The 26,351-nt window shown below is 37.2% G+C and overlaps 4 protein-coding genes, 1 long non-coding RNA gene and 1 other non-coding gene across 10 annotated transcripts; 2 read left to right on the top strand and 4 right to left on the bottom strand.

The window, feature by feature from the left end:
• The first annotated feature begins 1,263 nt into the window (after positions 1-1,263).
• On the top strand, positions 1,264-8,063 carry LOC126621918 (putative pentatricopeptide repeat-containing protein At1g12700, mitochondrial). 3 transcript variants are annotated; one of them, XM_050290540.1, is made up of 3 exons: positions 1,264-3,707; positions 4,082-4,150; positions 7,801-8,063. In XM_050290540.1, the coding sequence occupies exon 1, from the start codon at positions 1,342-1,344 to the stop codon at positions 3,241-3,243; it is 1,902 nt and encodes a 633-aa protein (XP_050146497.1). In that variant the 5' UTR covers positions 1,264-1,341; the 3' UTR covers positions 3,244-3,707; positions 4,082-4,150; positions 7,801-8,063. The 3 variants fall into 3 exon arrangements, with proteins under 3 accessions (XP_050146497.1, XP_050146498.1, XP_050146496.1); XM_050290541.1 differs by lacking the exon at positions 7,801-8,063 and adding an exon at positions 4,430-4,753 and having other exon boundaries at positions 4,086-4,150; XM_050290539.1 differs by lacking the exon at positions 7,801-8,063 and adding an exon at positions 4,430-4,753.
• LOC126621923 (uncharacterized) lies at positions 4,762-7,347 on the bottom strand. Its single transcript, XR_007623226.1, has 2 exons — positions 6,827-7,347; positions 4,762-4,947 (listed from the first exon to the last, which is right to left on the bottom strand). It is a non-coding gene; the product is annotated as an uncharacterized LOC126621923 (long non-coding RNA).
• Positions 8,064-10,873: 2,810 nt separating the features above from the next.
• On the bottom strand, positions 10,874-14,217 carry LOC126623798 (uncharacterized). Its single transcript, XM_050292778.1, has 3 exons — positions 14,106-14,217; positions 13,849-13,895; positions 10,874-13,466 (listed from the first exon to the last, which is right to left on the bottom strand). Exon 3 carries the CDS (start codon positions 13,364-13,366, stop codon positions 11,069-11,071), a length of 2,298 nt encoding a protein of 765 aa, XP_050148735.1. The 5' UTR covers positions 13,367-13,466; positions 13,849-13,895; positions 14,106-14,217; the 3' UTR covers positions 10,874-11,068.
• Positions 14,218-16,768: 2,551 nt separating this feature from the next.
• Positions 16,769-20,159, bottom strand: LOC126624751 (probable fructokinase-1). Of its 2 annotated transcripts, XR_007624210.1 has the most exons (6): positions 19,558-20,159; positions 18,823-19,073; positions 18,441-18,732; positions 18,168-18,320; positions 17,055-17,698; positions 16,769-16,932 (listed from the first exon to the last, which is right to left on the bottom strand). XR_007624210.1 is itself a non-coding variant. In XM_050293851.1 (5 exons), exons 1-5 carry the CDS (start codon positions 19,945-19,947, stop codon positions 17,312-17,314), a joined length of 1,473 nt encoding a protein of 490 aa, XP_050149808.1. In that variant the 5' UTR covers positions 19,948-20,159; the 3' UTR covers positions 16,769-17,311. The 2 variants fall into 2 exon arrangements, 1 of the variants encoding a protein (XP_050149808.1); XM_050293851.1 differs by having other exon boundaries at positions 16,769-17,698.
• An 898-nt stretch (positions 20,160-21,057) lies between these two features.
• LOC126624815 (iron-sulfur protein required for NADH dehydrogenase, mitochondrial-like) lies at positions 21,058-25,531 on the bottom strand. 2 transcript variants are annotated; one of them, XM_050293927.1, is made up of 8 exons: positions 25,133-25,531; positions 24,903-25,023; positions 24,290-24,443; positions 23,683-23,780; positions 22,699-22,825; positions 22,161-22,246; positions 21,919-22,044; positions 21,058-21,458 (listed from the first exon to the last, which is right to left on the bottom strand). In XM_050293927.1, the coding sequence occupies exons 2-8, from the start codon at positions 24,954-24,956 to the stop codon at positions 21,297-21,299; spliced, it is 807 nt and encodes a 268-aa protein (XP_050149884.1). In that variant the 5' UTR covers positions 24,957-25,023; positions 25,133-25,531; the 3' UTR covers positions 21,058-21,296. The 2 variants fall into 2 exon arrangements, with proteins under 2 accessions (XP_050149884.1, XP_050149883.1); XM_050293926.1 differs by having other exon boundaries at positions 24,290-24,412; positions 25,133-25,530.
• LOC126624845 (U1 spliceosomal RNA) lies at positions 25,361-25,522 on the top strand. The gene has a single exon (XR_007624237.1). It is a non-coding gene; the product is annotated as a U1 spliceosomal RNA (small nuclear RNA).
• Positions 25,532-26,351: the final 820 nt, after the last annotated feature.

Here is a 26,351-nt window from a genome sequence, read left to right as displayed (position 1 = left end):
AATAAAATATATAACATGGCAAATCCCAACTAATCACTAAGGGTTGTTTTATTAACAATTCATATATTATTGAATACATCCCACGTACTTAATGTACTCATATTTGCTTTTTCAATAAAATTTATCTTAATATACCGCATATTACTTCTAATAATATTTTCACACACTACACTCTCAACATAAACTCCACATTTTATATAGACAATCCACATTGTTTTGTGCATAATTCAAACAATTATCCTATATATGACAATCCTTTTGGGTCCCGCATGCATAGTGGAGCTCCTCATCCCTTTCCCAAGCAATACGAGCAACTGTTGCTTTCATACTTTTCTGGACATTATACTGATTGTTTATACTGAAAACAATCGTGATCCATATGGGCTTTACCCACATAATGGATTGTTTCACCGTCTTACTTGCCCTTGCTTTTATTGCTATGACAAACACCTGCGGGGTTCAACGCAATACGAAATGGACAAGTGACCTTAATCCTCAAATGGGAAGCTTTGTTCATTCCCATCCAAATATGGTGTTGTTAACCGGTGGTGGCCGGCCATGTCTTCCATTTTCTGGTGGTGCTCTATTTGTATATTTAATTAGGTCAAAATTGTCATTGTATATTAGGGTTTATAAGTTATTTAAAATGCGGAATTTATTCAACATTGTTTGAGGTGCTAATAAAAAAGCCATGACTAAAGTATTTTTTTAGTAAGTATACATTCCCCACTTTTAAGAATTTCAAACATTCACTTTTTTTTGTTAAAAGAAAAATCCACTTTTTTGCTTACGTGATTTACATCAATTCGAAATTTGTTGTATTTAAGTTAAAATTTTTTGTCATAATTTAGAATGATTTAGAGTATTACCTTGTAAAAAATTAAAAAAATCCGTGCACTTAAATTTAATGCATTCATTTTACGTTAAATTTGTCCATACCTTTTACATTAACTGGTAAAGTCTGCAAGTGAGAAATTTTCACCGACACCTTCACATTATTACACCTCATCGGTTCCGCTCTTATCAAGAGCATTACATTGTAAACACTTTTAATAAAAATCTCTGATCTATTAAAATAAAGTAAAAAGATAACTTCTTCTATTATAAAATAAAATCATAAACTGTAATATAATTTCACTCTCTAACTTTTCAGCTTTTCAGCTTTTCATATATATATATATATATATATATATTTTTTTTTTTTTTTATTTTAAATTTTTTAAATTTATTATATTTATCTGTGTGCAAGCTTTATATAAACCTAAGTTGTTTACCTGCTAAAACGCGCTCCCCAAAAACGAAGCAGCATTTGCTGAAGCTCTTCTGCTTTCTACCGCTCCGATGAGCTCCTCGGTAGCTACTTCAAAATCCAAGCTATCATCTTTCTTCACAAACCCACAAAAACCCACATCCCCAAATCCCAAGACTCCAACCAAGCTTTCACCTTTCTTCGTCCCGACGAACCAATCCTCACAACCCACTTCTCCAAATCCAAAATCTCCACCAAAAACCCCAATTCCCAATCTCCCAATCCAACCCCCACTTCAGAAATTCCTCGAATCCAACTGCAGGTCGGGTAATTTCACTCTCTATGAAGCTCTGCAATATTTTAGTCACATGATTCGAATGCAACCCACTCCTCCAATTTCTTCATTCAATCTTTTATTCAGTGGACTTGCAAAAAGTAAGCATTTCTCTCAAGTTTTTCCACTTTACAATGCGATAATATCAGCTGGGTTGGTGCCAAATTTCATTACTCTTAATGTTTTGCTTAATTGCTGCTGTATTGCCAATCGGGTTGGCGATGGTTTTGTGGTTATGGGGAGTCTTTTTAGAAGGGGATTTCTACCAAGCACTGTGAGTTATACTTGTTTGGTTAAAGGGTTGTGTAGGGAGGATAAAATTTTTGAGGCAACAGGGTTGTTTGAGAAAATGGTAAAGTTGGGGTGCCATCCTAATGAGTTTACTTTTAGTACATTGATTAAAGGGTTGTGTCGAACGGGTAACGTGAACGTTGCGCTTAGGTTGCATGAAGGAATGGCTAATGGGAGTGGTGCTTATAGTGTTGGTTGTCGGCCGAATGTGTTTACTTATGGGACCATCATTGACGGGCTTTGTAAAGCCGGGTTGGTAGATAAGGCGAAAGAACTTTTCGTAGAAATGAAAGGTAGAAGGATTGTTCCTGATGTGAATGTATATAGTTCTTTGATACACGGTCTGTATTACAATGAGAAATGGGAAGCAGCGAAAGCTACGTTAAATGAGATGGTGGATCAGGGTGTCCAGCCTAATTTGGTAACATTCAATGTGTTGATAGGAGTAATTTGCAGAAGGGGAAATGTGAAAGAAAGTAATGACTTGTTAAAGTTGATGATTCGTAGAGGCATAGATCCTGATATAATTACGTACAACATTTTGATTGACGGCTTGTGTTTGGCGGGTAGGCTCAATGAAGCAAGAGAGCTCTTTAATTCTATCCCAAGTAGAGGTTGTGAACCTGATGCCATTAGCTACAATGTGTTGATCAATGGATACTGCAAATATAAGAAGATACAGGAAGCTACCCATTTTTACAAGGAAATGATTAACAAAGGAGTTAGGCCAACAGTAATAACATATAATGCCTTATTAACTGGTCTTTTTCAGATGGGTAAAGTTCAGGATGCACAAGAATTGTTTAGTGAGATGCCAACTCAGAATCTGTTACCAAATTCAACTACATATACAATATTCATGGACGGGCTTTGCAAAAACGATTGCCTAACAGAGGCGATGGAAATTTTCCATACTTTAGAAAATAGCAACTTCAAGCTTAGTGTTGAAATGTTTGGCTGCCTTATTGATGGGTTATGCAAAGCAGGAAAGCTTGAAATTGCTTGGGACCTATTCCACAAAATGTCAAATAGAGGCCTGGTGCCGACTGTTGTAACATATTCCATGATGATCCATGGGCTCTGTATAGATGGGCAACTGGAAAAGGCAAATGGTTTGTTTTTAGAAATGGAAGGGAAGGGGTGTGCTCCAAACATCATCACTTATAATATCCTCATGCGTGGTTTCTGCCAAAATGATGACTCGGCAAAAGTGGTCGAAATTCTTCACAAGATGGCAGAAAGAAATCTGTCACCAGATGCCATTACAGTCTCCATTGTCATAGACCTACTGTCGAAGGATGAAAAATATCGTAAATGTCTGGACTTGCTTCCAACATTTCCTACCACTAGCCAGTGCAAGATGACATGATAAGTTTAAAGTCTCTCGCATGATTTTTCACTCATTACTCCTAATCAGAAAGTCTTGTGATTCTGTTCACACATTCAACCAGAAGTTTCAAGATGTGAAGGTGCATTGCTATGGTCTTAAACTCAAAGCAAAAACTTCAGTGGTGGGGTGACTGGGGTCTGTACGAGGGCAGATCACATGGATGGTGTAATGATGGAGATCACATGGATGGTGTAATGATGGATTGAAGATGCATTCAATTGCAGTGCTTGTGCAACTCCTCTGAATCAAGGTTGCAAAGAAAGAAGACCTAGTGCAGCGTGCTTGTGCATGTCAAAGTTGCATTTTTCACCTGGTATTGCAGATTATGACATGGTGTTACTGTTCTATGAATGTCACTCCAGTGTTAATCTTTTGTAGAGAGAACATGATCCGCAGAGTGTGTAGTAACCAGTCCTGTTCGACTTCACAGTTTTGTAATACAGGTACCAAACTTTGTATTTCATGAAAACCTTAAATTTTGTGAAATGTTCATGTTGAGAATTCAATAAAAGAATTGCAAACTATTATTCACTAATTTTCTGCTGCAATACATTACAAGCCTTTTGTTCTCCTTCCTTTTGATGGTCACAAAATCTTTTTCCATTCTTCATAGAACAAAAAAAAAAAAAAAAAAAAAAAAAAACCATCTAACCCCCATGTCAGAAGAGCTGAATTGAAATGGTTTTAGAGTCTGGCCTCGCTAGTTGTTCTATGAGTGTCAAATTGTGAAGAGTATGTCTGAATGTTTGTGTATATAATTTACCCGTAGAATACTTTCCTTTATTTGAGCCATATTCTAATATAATCTAAATTACAGGCAGGGAGATTCGAGCTTGGGTGCAAAGTGGAGACTGCTCTAGCCTCTAGCCAACTTGGCTACGCCCAGGTCAGCATACTTATACAAGACTTTAGCATTGTAGAGTGTAATACTAATAAAACCAAAGAAATTTGTAGAATATAGTTTTGTTATTACTTGTACCATCTGCTGGTCATTCTTGAGGAGAATTGGATATCCTCCATCACGAATGAAAACACCCACATACATACAATTAGTTTCTGTTTCTGAAGGAAACAACATTGCCAACTTAATTTAGATTGATGGATGTCAACTAAAAGAGACCAGACATAATCTCTCTCTCTCTCTCTGCTTTTTCTTGTCATTCAGCGATAAAAGTGGAGCAAGTGATGACTGAAAGAATGGCATATATCAACAGATGTTACCCTAAATGGCCCCGTTTGGCTCATCTATAAGGCAGTGCACCAACCCTAAGGCTGCATCTAGTTAGCAGATCAGAGTTTAATATTTTCATTTTTATTTTGATACAAGTGACAATAAGGGAGCTGGATTCGAACACAAAACTTCGGATACAAAGTTAAATGATTTCTCCTTAAATTTCGGATTCTGAAACTTTATGGAGAAGAGAAATTCCAAATCCTAAGAAGCTTTGTAGCATACTGTCTGTCTAATGACATGAATTTTCTGTTTTCATCTCCTCCTTTTCCTAGAGGTCGCAGTTGGTGCGATGGCAAGTGTCTTCGCCCATGAGCGGTAGGTCTCGGGTTCGAGACTTAGGAGCAGCCTCTCCATAAATGGGGGTAAGGCTAGCCGACATTCACATCTCTCAGATCCTGCGTAAAGCGGGAGCCTTGTGCACTGGGTACGACCTTTATCTCCTCCTTTTCCTGTCAGATGGTGAGACCCAGATGATTGGGGGTGATTAGTAAAGGTCTTAATTATGAATCTTGTTGATTGGGATGATGACAGCTTAAAAACATGGCATATTTAGGTCATGCAAGCCAGGCTGGCTTTTGCTTGACTTGGCAAGTGATTGTGATGCCCTGTAAAATCTGTCCTTTGATTGGATTATGTTTGTTGTTGGTTACTTTTCAAGCATAATTAGTGGTGGGTAAGTCAGTAATTTGATACACAGATTCACGAGTCATCTTATATTTTGTAATTGATTATCTAACATCTCACAGTTTAACGTTAATTTCGTGCTAACATTATTAAACATTGTGAAAAAAAATATGAGGTGATAGAAACTTCATAAAGAGTTTACTTTTGAGAGTCCTCTTGGCATTTCTCTGTAATTTATTAAGGAAAAAAAAAGGTTATAGTTTTTTAACATTTTATGATTGTTTATCTGCCTAATGGTCATTATTGACTGCGCAATTTTGATTTTTGAGAAGTCAACAAATTCACTAGTTACTTTTTACATTAAAGAGGGATGAGTTCGGCTAAATCATACAATGAGTAATCTAATTTGGTATCAAACTTATCATCCACAAGATTCGAACCTAAGACATCTTATTTACAAGTATAGAGGAATACCATCGGACCGTAGTACTAAGTGACGAAATAACTAGATTTAATCATTGACGTAATCAGAACACGAAAAATTGGATGTACCTGAAATAACTAGATGTGGTACATTTGAAAAGAAGTTGAAACAAAGATATACAAGGAATCATTCAAAATCCATATGTTTTCTTCCCTTCATTCCAGTCCAAATAAGTAAATTTGAAATCACTCCACCTTAATTTGTTGGAAATTAGGGAATAGCCCTACAATGATTCATGAAGAAAAAGTCATGATAGCATATAAAGGTCGTACCCAGTGCACAAGGCTCCCGTTTTACGTAGGGTCTGGAAGAGGTGAATGTCGGTTAGCCTTACCTCCATTTATAGAGAGGCTGCTCCCAAGTCATGATAGCATATGCATGAGTAAATAAATAACACACACGATACAAGCAGACAAAGATCACATTAGTTGGCAGTCGGCAGCCCCTCCTTTTTCTCACTTGCAATCTACCATTTCAACCCCCCAAATAGTTTTTCTAACCTTCTTAAGTCCAATAAAAGAACCCCACAAAACAAACAAGTACTTTGTTTGATTCCTATATTTCAACCAAGCTTTACTTTCAACATGAAAATCAGAACCCACACTTGTAACTTAGATATTGTGAAGTTATCTACATCCAGCAGATCTGCCCCACCTGAAATTATGAACTTCACATGTAGGTGTCTGAGCCACATGGTATTATCAGGTTTGCATACTTGTATAAAAGGAAAACTAATGAAAAATGTTTGAAAACTTTAAGTTTTAACGATAAAAAAAAAAAAGTCGTACCCAGTGCACAAGGCTCTCATTTATAGAGGTGAATAGTACCATGATTGACTTTTTAGTGTAAAAATGTGATTTTTCGTTAAAGTGAATATTACCAGAAGCTTTTCGTTAAAGTTCTCTATATGAAATGGGGATATATTAAGACGATATCTCAATTCTATCAGCGTTGTCATGCATTTTAATTTTCTCACATAATGTCTCAATTTCATGTAAGTTCTTCCTATTTAGGGTTGACTTATCTTGTAAGATATGGTTTGGCATGGAAGAGAGAGATCAATTTATATCCTTTACCAGAACACCAAGGAAACAAACAAACGAAAAGGATAGAAGGAAAGCCTTTTTAATTTTGCAGTAATTCACATTGGCACTATATATCTTTGTCAACATTCTAAACATGAAAAAGATATAGAAATTAAACTATATATCATTACCGACCTGATGTTGGGTTGCTCCGGTTGCCGGTTCCGACCACAATTGAAAATCTGCAGCTTCTCTGCATAAACAGCTAATTATAAGGCAGTGTACTAAAACAACAAATTGATATACCTGTATATTCTTCATAACATAAGATATGACAAGAGGCACTTCTTCATCGGCTTCATCGGCGCATTTTAATGCATGATATGTTTCTAAAGTCTATTCCTCCTAGTTGAGGGGAATGAAGCCTGGTCCGAAATCATTCAGATGATGACAATATCCAAGCTTCACTGAAAGATCTCGAACCAGACAACATTTCCCTCAACTGTTCTTTGAGAGAGAGGAGAGAGAGACTCAACTGTGTCTGAGAGAGAGGAGAGGAGAGAGAGGGAAAGGAGAAAGAGAGATGGCATAGGGAGATTTGATATGGCCATGCATTATATTTTCATGGGGTCCTTATATACGTAAGGATGAAACTCACATGACACATGGAGTCCACTCGCTACACTAATACTGCTAAACTTGCTTTCAATTTCACACAGCTGGCCAAAGGGTATCTTCGATTTTTTTATGGATATCAAATTTTAATTGTGAAAGAGTCAACCGAAATAGCTTCTTTAGGTACTTAAAAATAGATTATGGAACAAGCAACCCTCTACTTTCAAAAGCTCTCTACCCTAAACTTTGTAAAGGCCAATGTATAATGGGATACAGTCCAGACTTTGTAATTCTTTTTTGACAATCAACTTAAATAAAACTTGCATCCCTACCTTAAAAGAGCGGAAATATGCACAAATAGAATCAATACAAACACGATGGTATAGTACCTTGTTGTTGTCAGTTAAACGGTCCAACAGTTTTATAAATTGTGAATAAAAGTTTGTAACCGAGTCTACTAAGATTGATTGTTAATAATTGATGAAGTGATTAATTAGTTTTGAGGAGGGTGTGTTGCTTTCATGCAAGGATCTTGACATTGGTGTTGATTGCAGCTCACAAGTAAAGGATATGTCCTTTGCTTGCCACTTGGGTAAAGGGACGGTGATGGAAGATTGGAAGGTGGAGAACCTTCAGTTATCAATGATGGCATGCATATGTGATTTATGCCAAGCTTAAATCCCAAGCTTAACACAGATTGGCCTGTTAAAGCTATTAGAGACCAACCAACAAATTTTAAAGAAGAAAGGAAAAAAGGACAAGAGAAAAGTGGAATATAAAATGCATTATGCGTAATGCACTCCCTAATTTTATTTTATTTTTGTCTTTGACTTGATGATCATAAGTTTAAGATCTCCTATCCATGTTTTAATTTCATATAATGTTTTGTCTAAGTTAGAGATATTCAAAAGTTTTTCAGTTTCAACATGATATCAAGAAGATCTTGCGACATGACGTTTTAGTCAATTTAGGACATAATTATTCTCAACCCGGTTTCTAATTTTTAAATTTCCCCATCTCTGTAGTTTTGAAGTTTTCAATGTACGAAATCTTGATATCCCTCGAGAGTTTTATTTGGAATCGCTACGTTGATATAAAATAAAAATTTTAATTTCAAATTTGAGTCGAACTTAGCCCACAAATTTATGTAATGTGGAAATGAGAAGAAGGTGTATACAAATTATTAAGATAACTTTTGCTTGACTACAAAATTAATAAAGTTCTTAGTAGAGATTTTGGAATCAAAATCAACTTTCCCATTAGGCCCTACATGTTTGTAAGTATCGTATGATTTGTACCACCAATAAAGTTGAATACTAGAAGCTAATGGAATCATTACCTCTATATATGAAATATCTATGCTAAGCCTACATGTCAAAGTGCCTTTTCCCAAGTAGGTTTTCTGTTCCCACATTTCAAGCATGTTCTCTCAAAAAAGGGGTGTCAATTTTCATCTTGGTATTAGAAAACCTAACACATGCTCACAAAGTAGGCATCCTTTCTTTCATTTTGTGCCGACTTCTTGGGATTAGACATAAAAATACATGAATTGGTCATGAGCTTTAATTGTTTATGTTGAGATTTTCTAATACACTTTGGAATATTTTATGCTTCGAAGCAAGGTTGTCGGTAAGACTTTGGAGGTCCTGTGCGAGATTCAACTGCACAAGATTACTTACACTGAGGGCTTAATTTGGTAAATCTTCATACATTAAAATACATATATATTATATATACAGGTAAAATAAAATTGTAAATCAGAGGCCCTATGATTTTGCAGTGCCACCAACCACTTGTATGTCCTCAAGGCCGGCCGTGCTTCGTAGTATCATAGAAATTTCGGGTTTATATCAAATACAAAAGCAATGAAATACGAGAATGAAAAGCTAATGATTTGGCTGCATATTGGCAATAAATTCTGTGAATGTGAAAGGACATGTTGACGAATGAGTAGCTTTCATGTGGTCAGAAACCCAGCAGTTGCATCGTGAACACTTTTTGAGTTTCTCTTCCTAACATCAAACTATACAAGAGGGAATTCATTTCTCCAACAAACGTGTATATAAATACGAGGGCTAAAACTTACATGCAGTGGGGAGTATACACCCTTTTGTATTTATCTCTCTTCTTACATGATATGTTAAGAGTTTTAAAGAGAGAAGACATGAGTGCAGTAAATAAAAATGTTTTTAATCTAAAAGCGGAGCCACGACCACAATGTCTTGCATAAGTATTAAGAAACTCTATATATTAAGAAACTCTCAAAAATACTATGTAAATATTAGTTTACAATGCTTTTGTTAGAAATTCGCATGAGCAAATAAAAATTAGGCAAACAAATGGCTGAGATTTTTGACTTGCATATTCGACTACCTCTTAGCATTTGACTTTGAAGTTTTCTCTGACTTAGTGAACATATCTAGAAGATAGCGTCTGCGTGGTCGGTTTGGTATGGGTGATGAGCAGATAACCAGTGGTTGAAAATTTTGACTTAATCTGCATGCAGTACATTCATATCTGTTTCTTTTAACATCATTCATATTGTTGCCAAGAACATGCTGTGATCCATAAATAAATAAATAAAAGCATTTTCTTTTTTGGGTTCCTTGCATGTATACAACTTCGAGTAATATAGAATCATATGTAATTAGAGCATCATTCTTTACTTCCTTAAGCTTATCTTCGGCAACCGCCTTGCATTTTTCCCAGAAGCAAGATGTATCGAAACCTAATTCGTATGAGATAGAGTTTGTCATCTTCATTGTGAAATGTACAAGAAAGCTCGATGCATCTTCCCTTTTTTCAAATGATCATGCGTGAAAGATCCCTTACCTCTCGTTCATCTTTTGAACCTTGGTCCGCTGACCTACAATAACACTGTAAGAAAAGGAAAATTACATTACTGGAAAAGATACAGACGTTGAACAAAGGATTAGTCCACTGAAAATAAATAAACTAACTTACTAGGGCGTTTTACATTAAAAAGGGTTTAATTAGAGTTAATTACTCATGGTTTAGAGTTGTCATTCTTTGCCAGAGCTTATGAGTTAGGGTTTAGCACTCGGGTCTCCAACTGACTTCAAAAGAACACTAATTCACCGGGTTGTTAGGGGTCCAAACAGGAATTAGCTAGGGTTTAATTAGTATTTAAGGCTTAGGGTTGTGAACTTGTAGATATATATATTTGGTACCTAGTATTTAGTTTAGCAGTCTTGGGTTAAAAACTTTAGACTTAGAATCGCCATGTGCTAGACTAGATCCCTAATAAGGATTGGCACGGTTTGGTTTGGTTTGTTTTGGCACTAAAAGTATAACTAAATCAACTAGCATTCAACAATTTGATTTGGTTCAATTTTGACTAATACATTAGTCCGGCTCGGTCGGTTTAAGCCTATTCCAACATAAACAATAAGGATTGATAGGATTTTAGAGTTTAGTATTGACTGAAAACTAATTAGTGGTAGGCAAACGTGACTTGTATTTTTTTTTGTCATGTCATTCCACTTCCTATATTTTAGTTATACTGATTGAACTATACATTCGCGGAACCATGAATTTTTCTACAGGTTAGATAACTAACATTGTATCTTAAAAATCTAATGATAGCCCATCTCCGACCCTTCAATGTAGATAATATCGTTTGTTAATCATCTTTTAAGACGTCAAACGAGCAACTAGACATGGATTATCCGAAAGTAAAAAGCCTAGGAAAGATGCTGTGTCTAAGGAAAGCCTATGAACATACAGAAGAATACAAATCAAGACGCTTAAAATAGAAAAGTCTATATCTTCTTTGCACAATATCAGCTTGGGTACTGGCGACTATATGGGGGCAGCACAAGTTGTTCGGAAGTGTCCGGTCTGATTACAGCGGCTGCAATGCACAACTCGTTTCGTGCGACTACCATCTTCTGTACGAATTCGCCTTTTCCTTGGTCGTCCAGGTGGTCGAAGCGACTTTGGCGGGTTAATAACCATCCACATATCTGGGTTACCTTCATTTGGGAATCCAGCTATCTCCTTCCACAGAGTTCTATCTGGAATTGGATGAATCGTCTCTGAGTAGGCTTTCCGATAATTTGCCACTGTGAAGCAACTCTCAGTGAACCGATAGACATGTTGCCTGCAGGACTCGAGGGCTGCTGCGGCATGAGAACATGGCAATCCACATAGCTGCCATCCACGACATGAGCAACAACGGGTACGAATGTCCACCGTGACTGATCCTTCATGAGTTCTAACTTCAAATTCAGCTTCATTTGCACGGATCACATTGTAAGTACGAGCAAGCGCAACTGCATCTAACACACACTTTTCAGCAGAAGGAACGAGTATGCCCGTCCACTGCATGCTCATCTCACGACGCTCATTGAACCAAGTCATCAGATGCCGTCTGATACACTCCATCATCTGAATTATTGGAAGCCCAGATGCTTCTACTATCCAAGAATTTATAGACTCAACCATATTAGCCGTCAACTGCCCAAACCTTGTTCCCTCAAAATATGCTGTTGCCCACAAGCGGGGAGAAATTTGTTTAATCCAATGGGCTGCTTCCTGTGATATAGCTTCAATCTCGATAAGTTTTTGTTCAAACCCAATGCCAGTAAGAGCATAAGCAGCCTCCCAGAGAAGGTTAACGAGCAGAGTATTATTAAATTCCTTTCTTAAACTGTCACTTAAATGGCGCATACAAAACCCATGAAAGGCAGTTGGGAAGTTTAGTTCCACCCCATCAACAATACCCTTCTGTCTATCAGACAAAATGGTAAGCCTTGGCATGTACTCTGCATAATTTTCAAGGAGGACACGGAGCTCAGAGAGAAACCACATCCAATTTTCATCATTCTCTTCGTCAACCACCCCAAACGCTAATGGAAACAGAGCTCCATCTCCATCAAACCCAGTGGCAAAAAGCAAAGTCCCAAGATACTTACTTTTCAGATGAGTTCTATCGAGCCCAAGAAGAGGCCGGCAGGCATTCAGAAACCCGTATATAGATGCATGTAATGAAACAAATAGGCGTTGGAAGGAGCTATCATCCGGACTACCATAAACCTGTGCAATGCTTCCAGGATTGGTCCTTCTGATCTGGTCACAGTATTGAGGAAGAAGTCGATAATCTTCTTCGAAGGATCCACGAACAGCTGCCATGAGCCGTTCCTTTCCCCTCCATGCCTGCTTATACGACAATGCAATGCCATGGACTCGGTGAATCTCTTCTAGTATCTCTTTTGGTTTGTAATTAGGATTTTCCCTCAAGCGTTGTTCCACAGAATCTGCAACCCACTGGACTGAGGCTTGTTGGTGACCAAGATGGGTGATTCCACCACAGGTGTGTTCTTCATGGATGGTCCTTATCGTGAAAGTAGGAACACCTGGCAGCTTTGCAGCATGAATTCGCCAAGCGCATCCTTCAGTTGCACACTTGGCAGTGAAACGAGTCTTGTCAGACTTGACTGTCTGCATCTCAAAGCGAAGGGCAATAGCAGCATCTCTCAGTGCCCTTCGACAGCTCTGAACATCAGGAAACTCTTGCCCAACAGTCAGCTGGTGATTAGTTGTCAAAGCAAGAGATCGATACTGAAGGACAGGAGGAGTATCTAAAAGGTGGGAGTGCTGCAAACACATGTCCGAGTCAGGTACAATACCCATCTCCTGATTTTGATCCATCGCTAAATCCAAATTTTCATGAAGATCATGGTCCTCCACAACAGACAATTCATGATTATCTGATAAACCCAACTCATGAGTAGCCACTGTAAGAGCAAGGTCATTGTCATTGTCGTCATCAACATTCTCCTGATCAGTTTCAACCCCAATATCTTGCTCCAACTCCAAACCTTCTTCTTCAAGATTTTGTATACGCGTATGTTGAAGACCTATCTCATGTTCATTTGTCTGATTGAAAGCCAATCCATGATCATGGGGATTCCTAAAACCCTGCTTACCGTCATGACTACGATGACCTAATTCCAAATCCTGCTCATGGGCATGCCCCAACGCAAAGTCATGACTTTGACCTAGCGCTGGATTGTGATCCTGCCCCAGACTGGGATGTGAATTCTGCCTCAATGGCAGATCACCATTCTGCCCGAGAACCAAATTATGGTCCGCCATTACAATTTCAAAGACCAACAGAATCACCCCCCACCAATACAATCAAATGCCAAACTTAAAAGCTGAAAATTTTCTGCCCACTTTGTGTTTCTGAGTAGACCTGTGCCACAAAGAATGCATATTTGAATCAAATTAATGTTTTTTTTTTACCACTGACACTGAAAAAACGGATATACAATCCAATCTAGAGCATCATTTTATCACGAAAATTTGTTTTTCGATGCAACTTCATTTGGGAATCGGTGAAACTACAGTCAATACAGATTGAGATCAGCACACAGTACCCGCCGGTGCAGGAACTCCTAACGAATAAGCTAAAAAGGTTTTAAATTGAAGTATGAAACTCAACATGCTATATTATACTCTAATTGGGCTGCTTAAAACTCATAAATCCTAAAGCAACTGAGATTTTCTCAGCAACCAAACAGATAATTTTCAATGAAAAATAAATAAATAAATAATTGAAGTGCTTTAGAACTTACAGAAACAAAGTCTGCCCAGAAGCTCAAACAGAACTTGCAAACAGAACCTGCAAAAATCACAACAAAAAATTAAAAATTAAAAACAATCAATCAAGAAACTTTAGAGATGGATTAGATGTACAACAGTAGAGATTGCATCTAACACAGTTAAATAAAAGAAAATAAAATCATTTCAAAGAAAAACAAGAAAAAGAAGAGCAGAGAGAGAGAGAGTGAGGGGTTTGAGTTTGGCGGGTGGGGCGAGAGGGAAAACAAACCTGAAAGGGGGAGAAGGGTAGAGAAGGGGAAGGCACAGAAATTTTGCAGGGGCAATCCGGGGGCAGCGAATGGACTTCGGCAGACTCTAGGGTTAACCAATTTGGAGGGTATTTATGTCATCCTGTTTTCCCTTCTCCTCCAACTTTTTGCTATTCCCATATTGCCCCCGTTTCTCTCTTTTCAATTTTCTTTTGGGAACTATTGGTGAAGGATCATTTAAATTTGGGTTTTTTGTTTTGTTATGATCTTGAATTTTATTCGTGATGAAGGAGAAAAAAAATTAGAATTTTAAAATTAAAAAGAAGAAGAATAAATTGAGATGAAGAGACAAGTGATATTTTAGTTATTCAAAGTTCACGTAAATCTTATTCCTAAAAGAATAGAATAGTTCAGTCTATTTTAAATCGTTTACATAAATTTTATTATTATAAAAAAAAATAAACGTGACATTACAGGATTTGCATAAACTTTACCACTTTAAAAGAAATGTGATGATTTGATTTGTTAGAAAATTCACGTAAAAACTACTATAAAAGAACGTGATAATTCATTTGATTACAAAGCACGTAAATTCTATTGCTGTAAAACAATGTGATAAGTCTATCTATTACGAAGTTCACGTAAATCTTATTACTATAAAAAAAAATTTAGAAAATTTTGGTACCATTACTTGACACACCCCAACCTAGGAAGGTCGAAGCATGCTGGCCGTCACTGTGAGGTGACGTAACCATAAGGTAAGTGATGAGAAATAAGTGAATAAATTAAAACTAGAACTAGAACTAATTATACTAAACAGTAAAAGAATGCGCAATCGTGGGAATAACCCATTACAATTATTCATAGATTAAAAGACAATACGACTACCAAAGAGTAGTCAAAGCAGCTAAAGTACACTTATTACATAACAGTAATAAGTTCATACGTCTAAACTAAAGATAATGTTAGAACTGCCAAAGGTTCCTCAAGTGCCACAAAGAAATCAGCTATCTAGGTCTTGAAGGGGCAAAAAACAAAGTTGAGTGGGTCAACAAAACAATGCTTATAAGAAAACCTTTATTTTCAAATATACTAACCCCTCGCTGTAAAACAAGTATAGTTTCCTTAAAACCAAACATACTACAATATAAGTATGAAGAATCAAGCGCATGCCAACAATATGTATATCTTATAAATGTGTCACAAAACTTCGGAAGGAATCCGGAGCCAGTGAGTTTGCAAAAGCCTCGTGTTATAGGGAGGGGAGCATTCCTAGGATGGGTGACCCACTGGGAAGTTATCGTGCCGAAACCTAAAAACAAAACCGTGAGGGAATGGTAAGCCTAGATCAGACAATATCGTGTTACGGCAAAGTCGAGTCTGGGATGTGACATTACTATAACATCTTCGCTTTCTTACAAGGAAATACCATAAAAACAAGCGTGATAATTTGGTCCATTACAAAATTCACATAAACCTTACCATTATAGAATGTGAGAACTCAATTTATTAGAGAGTTTATGTAAATGCTATTACTATAAAAGAACGTCTTTAGTTAGTTTATTACATAATACAGCTGATCATACTAGTATAAAAAATGTGATAACTTTATGTTGCAAAATCTATGTAAATCATAGTGCTAAAATAAAATGTTTAAACTAAAACATTTTCACTTTGTTTAAAGGAAAGAGAAATAATAAACACAGACCGTATTTAGCTTCTCACACACTTATGTTTAATTATGTTTGTTGTTTTTGTTGATTTGTTCAATTCAATAGAAGAAAGAAGGAACGTGAGAAGTTAAAAGTGTGTAAAAACCATCATTCTAAAAATTAAAAACTATATAAAATTATAAATTAGAGTACCAAGAAAAATAAACAAGTTTATTTTTATTAATTTTTATGTTGTGCGGGACCTTCACCCACATCCATAGATAGAGAGGTTGAGAAATAATTGAGTTGGTGGGGTGGGAGGGCATTAAAGTAAAAGAAGCGATGGAGGAATGGTAAGGGCGTTGTTTGGTGGAAGATGAAGGCTACGACCAATAGGGGCAGCTACTAATTAGGGGAGAGTAGGGGCACTTGTGTAGTTCTCTCTTCTTCTTCTCGGCTTTTTTGGGAATTTGCTTTTCCCCACGTAAACCCCAATCAAAGCCCTCTTTTTTGTTTTTACCACACTCGACCAGCAGTCAGCTTCTTGGACTCACGGAGGCCATTTCAATTTGGGCCCACATTGACGGTAACTTTCCTTTTCCTTTTTTTTTTTTTAATTTTTTAATTTTCACTCCAGTTAAATGTTATTGAAAATGGAGAGGTTGTGGAATCAACCACCGCATAGTACGTGGATTGTGGTCGATAGTTACTTATGTAGAATGAGTTTACTGTCACATGACGTTCCGATTCAAATAATACATTTATGCACACTACAATAAATTATTGAACAGAAGATGGCACGTGATGGTCAGCCCGTTTCATGTAAACCCTTCTTATAATTGTAGGCATATAGCATTGCCACTAAAAAAACCAAGGGGAGGGGGTAAAGTTATTTATGGAGAGTGATTTCCGCAATCCTCCTCTTTTACATTATGTACTCATCTCATCAATTATGTCTCTCGATTCTACAAGATTGTCTAAACAAAAGAGGGGGAAGGAAGGGAATACAAAAGTGAAAATGGAAGTGCCAATGAAAGAATGACGTATGATATAATAAAACCCATAACAAATAAGATTCATTTTTTCTTCTTTTACATGAAATATCAGGCCATAAAGCACCTGAACAACAACGATAAGGAAATGATTTCCACACACTATTTTTACCTGCTCGTGTTTATTTTCGTCCCTTGATTCTCTTTTTGATTCATGCAAAAGGAGAAAAACATCGGTGTTAAAATTACTTCCCTAACAATGTCGAAAAGGTGAAAAGAATAAAACATCTATGCACAAGTGTGTAGAAAATCTGCTTGCAGAAACCTGGACAGCAAAGCCATCTCATGCCAATTGCCAAAGCACATACTAGAAGCACCAATCAATACCCTCGCCTTCAACATTGACTGAATCAATGGATGAACTTCAAGGCTTCAAGCTATGCAAACTCACTGACTCCTGCTCGAAACTCATGCTTTCCCCCGAAAGTACTCAATTTCATGGTGGTAGAATTCCAAGGGTGTAATTAAACCTGGAGAATCAAGTAGCTCCAATTGCTATAAACCTACTGTTGTTATGATCTATCAAAAAGGCACTTTTCTTTTGAACTGTGCAGATTTAAGCTTAGGAAGCAATTCGGATACCACCTTCTGCAAGGATACACAATTTAACCGGTTGTCACTTCCATCTACGACCAAATTTGAGAGAGATGTAATTTCCTCGACACCAAAATTTTCATCAATTAACTCATTCCAAAATTTGTCATCCTGCTTGAGATTAGATGCACTTATCAGTTCTATTACTTTCTCCAAGTTTGCCACATTCCTACCGGCACCACAACCTGTGGCGGTTGCAGCACCTACAGCATTTGCAACTGCTAATGTGTTAACCTTCGGCATATTGTGGATAAAACCATATGCAATCGCAGCCACGAAACTATCTCCACACCCAACAGTGTCTACGACATTTACCTGTCACATTTCAGTATAAGAACCAAGTATTAATCGGTGTATCAGCCAATAAAGAGAGTTGGAATTGAATTCAAACAGGATACAACAGAATATGAAGGTACTCTTATGATGCACAATTACTTTTGGCCAAAAGATATCATCTACCTAATATTCTTATTTGTAGGAAGGTTCAAGCTACATACATACACAAGCACGAGCACACAGAGCAAACAGATGTATCTCGAGCATGTATCACACTTTTGGAAACCTTTTCTTTTCATTGTTGTGGTTAAAAACTTAAATATAACAAATATGATTTTAGCGTGAAAGAGCGTGCATGATGGCAAACAACAAGCAATGTCCAAAATTTGATCCAAAGTTAGATGTAGAACAAAAAAATCTAGCAAGAATTAATAAACATGCACGAGTCTGATATCATAAAACAGGTAAGCTAAAAGTTCACAGGCAATGTCAAGTTAGAAACTGATACCTCAAACGCTGGTGCGCAAGAAATACTTGACCTAGTTATTAGAATTGAACCCCTTGGACCCATTTTGACAATCACCCATTTTGTGAGCACCCCTTGCTTGAGCAGCTCCTGCCCTGCTAATACTGGGTTTTTAATGCCCGTCAATGACTCAGCCTGGAAATCATTAATATTATCCCGATGTCTTAGAAAGCAGCAAGACAAGAGAAGAACTTTGCACACTATAAGATAGAGTAAACTAGCATAAGATTAATAGTGGGTAACAGTATATCAAACCTCATCAGAAGTTAGAAGAAGAACATCACTCATCCTCAACAACAGGTTAAGTGCTTCGCGTTCTTCTGTTGTACCAGCAGAAAGGCTTTTACCACGTGGTCCAGGGTCGAAGAAAATTGATGTACCAGCTTCGACGGCATACTCTACAGCTGCAGCTATTACACCTGGAGAGAGTTCATCAAAGCCATAACCATTGCAGAACAGAATCTTTGACTGTTTTATAGCAGTCTTTACTTGTGCAGATAATTTGCTCATCCAACTGAATGCAGGCTCCTTACTGAAATCAGCTCGGCTGATAAAGAAACCAAGTCTACTCAGATTGCCATTATTTACAAAGGAGATGAAATTACTTAAAGAAAAGAAAATTGTGGAAAACATTTACCTGCAAAAACCATGTCTTTGCAATGGATCGACAAGAACCCAGCACAAAAGTGTTTCATATGATGCAGCTGAACTGTCAACATTGGTATTGTTGTCACTCATTCCAACCATGCTAATTCCTTCATCTTGAAGAACATCTAAAAGGAACTGTCCATATACTTCGTTACCCACATGCCCAATCGCAATGCAATGAAGTCCTAGTCTTGCAGCTGCTATGGCCATATTGCAGTTTCCACCAGCTTCCCAGTATTGCTACATTTCAAACCATATAATCAAATTCGGAAAATTTATCTGCGGAGATGCATTTCATCTACACAAGATTGGAAGTATTTTACACTGTTCTTCATAGAAACTACTGCATAATGCAAAGCAATATCTACAAAAGAGAGAACTAAAAAGCTCAAATTAAGACGAAACGAAAGTATTGAGTGAGAAACAAAAACCATAATCATTATACTGGGTCGAAATTTATAACCTTGATCACAAAGCAAGCTGTAATCAAAGCATCCCAACAAAATAAAATACTCCAAATTGCTTCAGAGTGAGATGAAATTAGCAGTCACTGTAACAAATTCGACTCCTTTACTTCATTTCTAAAGAAAAATATCAAATGGGTTCAATTTCAATGGTACAGGAAATGCAAAGAATTCAAAAAATTAAGGTTACCCAACAAAAAAAAAAGAAAAAAAACAGGGAACTTTTTCCGGCATACTCAGAGGCTGCGAGAGAAGCAAACCTTATCCGGCGGGGAGGCGGATAACAGGTCCATGTAAGCTTTGCGGTCGCGGACATCGGGCGGGGGCAATTTGGGCACACTGAGGACGATATCCACGCAGAGATTGCCGAGAGTAGCAACATCTACGTTTTTAACGCCGACGGTCTTTGGCTTCCAATCGTGCACGGAGCCATTGGGGCCGCTGGAGTTAGGGGAGTGTTTGGAGACGGAAACATCGAGCGCTCTGGCGGTGCGGTTGGAGACGGAATGGGCGCGAACGCAAACTGGCGCGAAAATGAGGTGGGATTGGGATTGGGTCAGCCTGGGGCTGTGGGGAAATATCAGGTGGGAGTGAGGGGAGGATACATGGTGTGGGATTGGGGGATTCAGGGTTACGATGCAGTGATGCATTCAGAGAGAGAGAGAGAGAGAGAGAGAGAGAGAGAGAGAGGGGGGGGGGGGGAAATGGTGGGATTGTGGAGGGGAGAGAGAGAGAGAGAGAGGTTTTGAGTGGATTGGGAAACGAAGAACTGAGTGATGGTAGAAATGGCGTAAGTATTGAAAAAGATTTGGTTGCAGAGTCAAGTGGTGCAGCTGACGCTCTGCAGGTGTCCGTTGCTTGTTTGTTCCCACCAACTGGTGTTCGGTTGTTATCTTATTATTTAAAGAATTGTTATTAGCACTTCAAAAATCTTATTTGAATTCTAAATTTTTTATAATTAGAAAGAAAAATATACTTATTAGGAATGTAAAATGAGATTTTCGAAGTGTTAATAACTATTCCCTTACTTTATTGTTATTTCTCATCCTTCATTTTTTTAATTATTAATCACTCCCATAAATTTTGTTCAAGTATTATAATTTGAGTAAAATAGTAACATCATCTGATAGTATTGTGAGTACATTGAAAGGTCGCTCGATTCGTTGTTTTGAGGCATAAGTTGGAGCACCAGTCCATGAATTGAGTTTTTCTCATATTGGCTAGCCATAATAGTGTGGTTCAAATTCTCCTTTAACGAGAATCGAATCTAAAACATCTCACTTACAAATGAAGAGAATAACATTGGGCCGTAATACTAAATCTAAATTAATTTAATTCCAAGGATATGCATAGGGTGCATAAAAGTAGCTTGACTTGTTCTTGTAGCTTTACTAATAATAGTGGTTTAGATAGAAAGACAAATTGGTGCCCTATTAGAGGTCCACATGGAAGATGCATACTCTTCTACATGTTCCCTTGAATTGAACTTTCTTATTCATCTGAGAATATGGAACTTATTCTGTCATGATGACGATGATGGGTTGGTCATTGGTGGGGGCACAAGTCACAAAGTGGATTCCCCTCCTTGCTCCTTTCGAAGGATAGAATTTTTTTCACGGACTCACAACGTAAGCTGGTACATTAAGTGTCAAAATATAAATGAAAAGAGAATATATTTTTCAGTGTCCCTTTGACACATGCTATAACAACTTGTGTTCCGATTACACCGAAAAATTTCTCCTTTCAAAGATGTTGAGAGATGAAAAATGGTTCAACACTTCAATTTCCGGTAGCTCTGCTCAATACAGGTTTCAGATTATCAGAAAATGTTCTAATCAATTAGAATCCGATGGTACGAGTTTTCTGATAATTTTGTTCTTCTGTTTCGAATAAATTCAGTTTTATACAGCCGCGGTACTCATTCGAGGGATTAATAGAACTCTATGACAATGCTCAGGAAAGATTATAAAGGCATGAACAAGGGAATCTGTGGACGTGATTAAAGGGAAATCTGTGGACGGGATTGTTCTTCCTTTGCCAATCTGTCTACAACTTTCCGAGCCACATCCACATATGCCTTCGAGACATCAGAATCAGGAGCTGATATTACTATTGGCACGCCATTGTCGGAGCCCTTTCTGATCCCTACTTCCAACGGTATCTGAAACGATAAGCAGTTTGATTAAGAAAACTTAATTAACACATAGGTACAACTCATCTCAGATACACCGATACAAATCCTGTTACGTGCATTTTGTATAAATATAGGATCAAGCGGAGAAAATGGAAAACACAAAGGGTCATGAAAGCTTATTTGATTTAGTTCACTAATCACCAAAGCACTTCTGAAGAAGCCCTTCAAGTGGCGTGTGCAACACACACCATGGCACTCATATTATCTTATATGCGTTCCATTAAACTACCACGAGGTATGTATGTTGTGCAGATTGACATTCATGGTATCGTTGCAAGAAAAGAAATCTGGTTTGCAGCAAAACAATATGCGTTCAGCAGAGATTTTAGAAAGTGACAAGCAAAGAGTCTTGATACCATGGAGATCTAAAAGTTCTACCCTCCTACTCTAATCAAAATAACCATGAAATAGATGAAACTAAGCATACCTCGCCAACAAAGTCCAAATCCATCTCAGTTGCCGTCTTACGAGATCCTCCTTCCCCAAAAATGAACGAACATTCGGCACAGTGTGGACACTTAAAATAGCTCATGTTCTCTACAATTCCCAAAATCTACAAAAGCAATTCAAATTTAATTATCTTAACAATTACATCATTGATGATCTCCACAAACTTACAATGACAATGCAAACATATTAAGAGATGATCTAAGAATAATAAAATCATACAGGAACTTCGACTTTAGAGAACATGTTAATTCCTCTACGGGCATCCATTAATGCTACATCTTGAGGCGTTGAAACAATCAATGCACCTACCAACAAACCAGTAATTGTTATGGAAAACCAAATGATAGTTGTGAAACCAAGTTCATATTGGAATGGTAAAACTGGACTTTTACTTGGATCTTCTTGGGGAGGGGGGGGGGGGGTCTAGGGTCACTAGTCTGTATGTCTTCAGAAACCAGAAAACTTTGGTATCTAATATTTATAAATATAATAGCATTATAATTTACATATAAATTCCTTCTTATATGATTAGGCCAACCATGCTGAAAAATTATAGGACATTTAGAGGCTGAAGGTGAGAGAAGCGATTGCGGTATTTTGATAGTTTGCTAAATGCATTTAACATAGATTGAAGATTGCACAAGATTCTGAGGAACAAGATACGAACCTCAGCTATCAAAGTAGATACTACCTAAACCAAATGAGGGAAATTTGAACACAAGTACAAAAGCATTTTGAGGTTATGATCTTCAACTACCTGATAATTGCAGCCTTTGGGATACAGTTATATGAGCATCACCAGTGCCAGGAGGCATATCTACCACAAGAATATCAAGATTTCCCCAGTTAACCCCCCTAGTCATTTTTTCAAGAGCGCTTGATACCTGTAAGAATTAAACCAAAACACTATGAGAAAAAAATGAATTGGAAAAGCACATTATTCTTACCACATGTAACTATTAGAAGACTAATGTACAATAATATAGAGACCATACGACCAATTGATGTTGTTTAGAGTCAGACCACATGGTGAGAATAAAACATATTAAGAATTTACATAACACCCACAGTCAAACATATTTATTACTTGTGATCATTTAACACCATATTTGCATGAGAAGAGATCATCATTTAGACCAGTTACCACCTTAACTGTCACCAAATGACAATCCTGTATCTTCTTGGCAGCTCTAACACATTACTGATTATCACATCATTATCAAGATATTCGGTATTCCGACTTGAATTAGTGAGTTGCTGCTATATTTACCCTGGCCTTTCTACCTTCTTGAAACTTTCCATTACCTTTGGGTGTTTTGTTCATTTTCTCTAAATAATAACAAATTTCTTAAACCCCTGCACAAAAATTTCAAAACTCATAGCAACCAAATATTTAACAATTAATAAATAAGTGATATGTGTGTGTGTGTGTGTGTGTGTGTGTGTGTGTGTGTGTATGAAGACTCATGCACACGCATACAAACACAAGAAAAGAGTCAGCTTGGTTACATTTCAAAGGGAACCTCACTTCAACTAATTAGTTTGCATTCTTGCAAGATTAGGAGGAAAATTATATCAGGGGTTGGAAACAAAATCTCTTAAACTGTGCTTAAATAATGATGCAGTCTACACACTAGCACTCATTATTAAAAGGTAGCACCAACAATCAAGTTATGACAAGGGATATAAAATTATATAAGCAATTAAGCAATAAAAGACTTAAGAGTTTGCAAAGTTATACCATAGGACCTCTCCAAACAAGTGGGGCATCCTTATCCACAAGAAGTCCCATTGACATACACTTGACTCCATAGCTCTCGATTGGAATCATTTTTTTATCTGGTAGAAGACGACTATAATGTTAATATTCTCAAGGGTAGCATTAAGGAAGCAATAAATAGTAGGAAGTGTATATGTCTGGTGCTTTTGTATGTCTTAGATATTAGATGTTTGCTTCATAATAGAGATAATACCGGATCTAACAGAAGACGCAAACCATGAACTTGTTATCTAATATGTTTGTGTGGGAATGTAGAGGGATACTTGTTTATAGGACTTGTCTTCTGCTGAGCCCAAAAGTTTGACTTGATTATGAAATGACACATGCTTACACTGCAGAAAATGTGAAAAACTAAATTCTTGCAATGCCTATGTAATGACTGGCTTAACAAAAAGAAGAGGTTGATTATACTGTGAAGTGCAAAGACTCCTCTGGTACAGGAAGCTTTTGGAGATACTCAAACTGATCAGAAATCTTAGCTGCCATGTTATCTCCATTTACACTTATTTCAAGATTGACCAGATAAATTATAATCTCTTAAGTGAACTCAAGAAAAATAAACAAATACCGTCAGTCACTTCTGGCTTTCTGTCGAGCTTCATCATTATGGGAACATTTGGTCCATATATGTCAGCATCAAGCAAGCCAACCTTCATCTGGCACTTGTTAGCAAGTGCAACAGCCAGATTAACTGCAATTCCAACCATTACGCATAAGTTATTCTGAATCATCAGAATCATACAGTAAGCATTGCCGTGGAGTTCTTTTGCAAGACTTAAATCTTCAAAATGTGAAATCACCGAGATGGTAAATCCTAAACTTTCATGCCTATTTTACCATCTAAAATTGGAGTCACTTATAGCTACCTCGCAACTCCAGCACCTAATAATGCAAAGACACCATTTTTTTTTTCATCTTTTCAATGACAAAATTAACCAAAACAGCAGAAAATAATCAAAGACGTTCAGGAGTTTAGTAGTCCTCAGCTCACCACTATCCGGAAACTTATCCTTCTGGAGACCAATGCAATCACAAAAAGGGTGCGTATTTACACAATTTCAGTATAACCCAGATAGCTAAAATGCTCACAAACTCAAAAATTTCAACCCTTTATAGATATTAACATGTAAACGAAAACCATATCGGTAAAAATCCAAAAATGTGTAAAAACAAAATGGTACCTGCAGTGGTGGACTTTCCCACACCGCCTTTACCAGAAGCGACAGCAATGGCATGCTTAACCCCCTCAATCCGAAGGTCCTTCCTCGCCGAGCTATAACCCCTAACACCTCCTCCAACCCTCTGTGCAAACACACACATTCATTCAATCACACAACACAATAAGCTCCTTCCGCAAACTCCAAGCAAAAAAGCAAACAACTTTCGGAAACCCACAAAGCAGAAGACTTACAGTGAAGGATTTGAGCAGTCCCCTCATCAATTTCAAGCTTCTTCAGCAAATAGTAGACTGTGAGACTGTGTGCTTTGTGCTTTTTTTTGTGCGGGTTTAGGATTTAGAGTTTGAGTCGGTTGTTGTTGTTGGGACTTGTAAGATTGGATTGAGTCCCACATCGACGGAGGGAAGGAGAATGGGGAGAGGGGAGAGAGTAGAAAATAGGAGGGGGAGGGAACTTACTCCATACTTACCTGGACGGGGTCTATGGGTGATCAAGAAGGCCCATGGCCTGGGTTGGTGGCCTCCATTGCACTTAGGAGGGGTGCCCGCCTATGGTCTCCCCAAAGTGGGAGAGCCAACGTCATAATTTGTGGCAGTGGGGGCCTGCGTACGCGCGGCCCCTTCCAATTCCTAGTTCACTTTTTTAATATAAGGAATTTTAATGAAAGTTTAAGATATTATTTAATTTAACAAAAAATTATATTTTTTACATTAAAAAGTTAATCTTGATACTATTTATTTTATTTTTTATTTTGTTCTTATCATTAAAACTTAAAGTTTAAATTTTTTTTATTAGTTTTTTTTTTAATTTACTCTTTAATTTTGGGGATTAAACAATACAAATGCATTGGGACTTGCTATCTATAACACTAATATGGGCTTGTGTTTATAATTCTTCTTTTGGTGAGATAAAGAAAAGAACATGATGGCTTTCTCTTGTACATGATGATATTTTTCTCCATTTGTAATGAAGGGTAGCTGCTTCATCTTACGAATGAAAGCACTTGAACTCTGATGCTGCTGTTAGCTTTGTCATTTGTTGATAATAGGGGTGTTGATAAATCGTGTTTCGGTTAACTCAATGATAATTAGAGGTGTCAATAGAGACGTGCTCTGGTTGACTCATTCATATTTGTGTCACATTTGTTCTAATTCACAAGTTAATCGACAAGCAAAACAATATGAAATAATAATAACACATTAACTCGTATTATTTATCAAAAAATGAAAATTTTACCATTCTATTTATATAATATTAGTTGTACAATGTTTTTGTTAGCTATAAAATAATATACACATCGGTCTCATATCGTGTGAATCTCAATTCGTGTCTAAAATTGTCTCCCCCAATGACAACGAATGGAAGTAGAGTGCATAAGTCGCTTCTGACATAAGAGGGAGTAACAGACAACCCATTGTATTTGTAACAACTTCATCCAAAGAGACATCGATA

This window comes from Malus sylvestris, chromosome 5, assembly GCF_916048215.2.
Source record: "Malus sylvestris chromosome 5, drMalSylv7.2, whole genome shotgun sequence".
In the NCBI taxonomy this organism is placed as follows: domain Eukaryota; kingdom Viridiplantae; phylum Streptophyta; class Magnoliopsida; order Rosales; family Rosaceae; genus Malus; species Malus sylvestris.
Note: the sequence above shows the minus strand (reverse complement) of the source record. Positions and strands in the feature narration are given on the sequence as shown.